The 2010-nt window shown below is 32.1% G+C and overlaps 1 protein-coding gene across 1 annotated transcript in view; it reads right to left on the bottom strand.

The window, feature by feature from the left end:
- Positions 1 to 2010, bottom strand: part of LOC105450348 — a 16932-nt gene that overhangs the window by 2067 nt on the left and 12855 nt on the right. The window contains exons 2-3 of the mRNA XM_011690142.1: positions 849 to 1489; positions 98 to 235 (exon numbers count right to left, since the gene is read on the bottom strand). Of these exons, the coding sequence (XP_011688444.1) occupies positions 98 to 235; positions 849 to 1489 (779 nt within the window). The remainder of the gene's footprint in view (positions 1 to 97; positions 236 to 848; positions 1490 to 2010) is intronic.

Here is a 2010-nt window from a genome sequence, read left to right as displayed (position 1 = left end):
GGACTATATGTTTCTTGGTAGTCTATTTCTTTCTTCTGTTCGCAGCCTTTTATTACCAATCTTCCGATATCTTTCCGTTATTTTTAATTCTGAATACCCATTTGCTGTGTAGTGGTTTTTCTCCTTTAAGCTGAATTTCATCCAACACTTCCCAAACTTTATTTTCTTTAAATGAGTTTTTTTCCTCATTTATTACTTCTGTCCATCTTTCACTATCTTCATCCGTTACTGCTTCCTTATATGTTAAATGCACAAAATCTTTATATTTAACTGGCTCTTTATAATTAATTGGCATTTTCTTCTTTAATCTTGAAGATCTTCTGGGTAAAGTATCTCTTCTTTCAAAATATTCTCTTCTTCTTCCTCTTGTGTTTCTTCTGGTTCTTCTGCATCTACATAAATATCTTCGTTTTCTTCATCAAAATTTGCTTCTGAATCACTTTCTGTATCTTCTTCATCATTAATTAAAATTTTAGTCTTTTCCCTTTTTTTAGTTGAAGATTGAATCTTTTGCTCTTTCATCTTCTTGAATTTTACATCTCTAGCTGTAACTATTTTTTCCTTTCTTTATTCCAAAGTCTATATAAACCACAAGGAGCATATCCAACAAATTGGTAGCTTTTACTCCTGCTGTCTAATTTATTGAGTGGTCCCAAAACTTTGGCATAACATTCATTTCCAAAAATTTGCATATTTTTGAGATTCGGTCTTCTTTCTTCCCATAATTCATAAGGTGTTTTATCGGACTAGCTTGTCCGTGGGCAATCTGTTAAGTATATAAGTGCAGTGTATAATGCCTCTCCCCACATTTTCTTTTCCATTCTGCTGTCAAATAATAAAGCTCTCACTTTATCCATTAAAGTTCTATTAAGACGTTCTGCTTTTCCGTTCAGCTGTGGTGTATGAGGCACAGTTGTATCCATTTCTATTCCTTTACTTTTACACCACAAAGTCATTACATTATTAATGAACTCTCTTCCATTGTCGCATCTTAACTTTGCAACTTTTGCATTCCGTTTAGCTTCCACCTTGTTTACATATTCTTTAATTTTATCAATTGCTTCATTTTTCGTTTTAAGCAAATACACAATAGTGAAATGCGTATAATCATCCAACAGAGTAATAAAATATTTATGTCCATCCCAATCGGGATCTATTGGGCCACATAAATCCGTATGAATCAGCTCTAGCGGCTTCTTTGCTTTCACTCTTGTAGTGTCAAACTTTGATCTTGTTTGCTTTGCTTCCATGCAAATTTTGCATACTTTATCCATTTTATTTATTTGCGATACAGGTATATCTATACCGCTGCTAATCTTCATGAGAGTTTTCATACTTTTATATCCTGTATGTCCCAATCTTCTATGCCACAATTGTGCATCATCACATGTATCTTCCGTAAGATCAGTAGTTTCTTCAGAAAGAAAAGAATTTTCATTCTGTTCTGTTTTTAATTTTACTTGATACAGACCATTTTTGAGCCTATCACCTTTTAATATCGTTTTAATATTATTGAATGTTTTTACTTCTTTGTCAAAAATTTTAACTTCTTTATCCGTAAAAAGTACCTTGCAACCATTATCTGTTATGGCCCGTACCGAAAGAAGATTTGTGCTTAAATTTGGAACATAACATCTTTCAAATTACATTCCTTAAATTCCAATTTACCCGATCCTCTTGCTTTTGGATTCATTAACCTTCGCTACTCCAATCTTTATGTCAATCTTCTTATTATTTTTTACACTTAAATTTTTACACTTATTCGTCAAGTTTGTTGAACTTCCCGAATCAACAATCCATTTTTCTTCTTCATCTAACTTAAAAGCTAGATAAGACAACTTTATCTTCACTATCATTCTTCTTATTTTTATTCTTTCTAAAATAACAAGCTTTATCAGTGTAATTAGTTTTCTTACATATACTGCAGCCTTCATCTGATTTCGTCTGTTTATCCTTACATGCTTTCTCTACATGTCCAACTTTATTGCAACGATAACATCTCACCTGTTT

The sequence above is a fragment of the Wasmannia auropunctata genome, unplaced genomic scaffold (assembly GCF_000956235.1).
Source record: "Wasmannia auropunctata unplaced genomic scaffold, wasmannia.A_1.0 LD336111.1, whole genome shotgun sequence".
In the NCBI taxonomy this organism is placed as follows: domain Eukaryota; kingdom Metazoa; phylum Arthropoda; class Insecta; order Hymenoptera; family Formicidae; genus Wasmannia; species Wasmannia auropunctata.
Note: the sequence above shows the minus strand (reverse complement) of the source record. Positions and strands in the feature narration are given on the sequence as shown.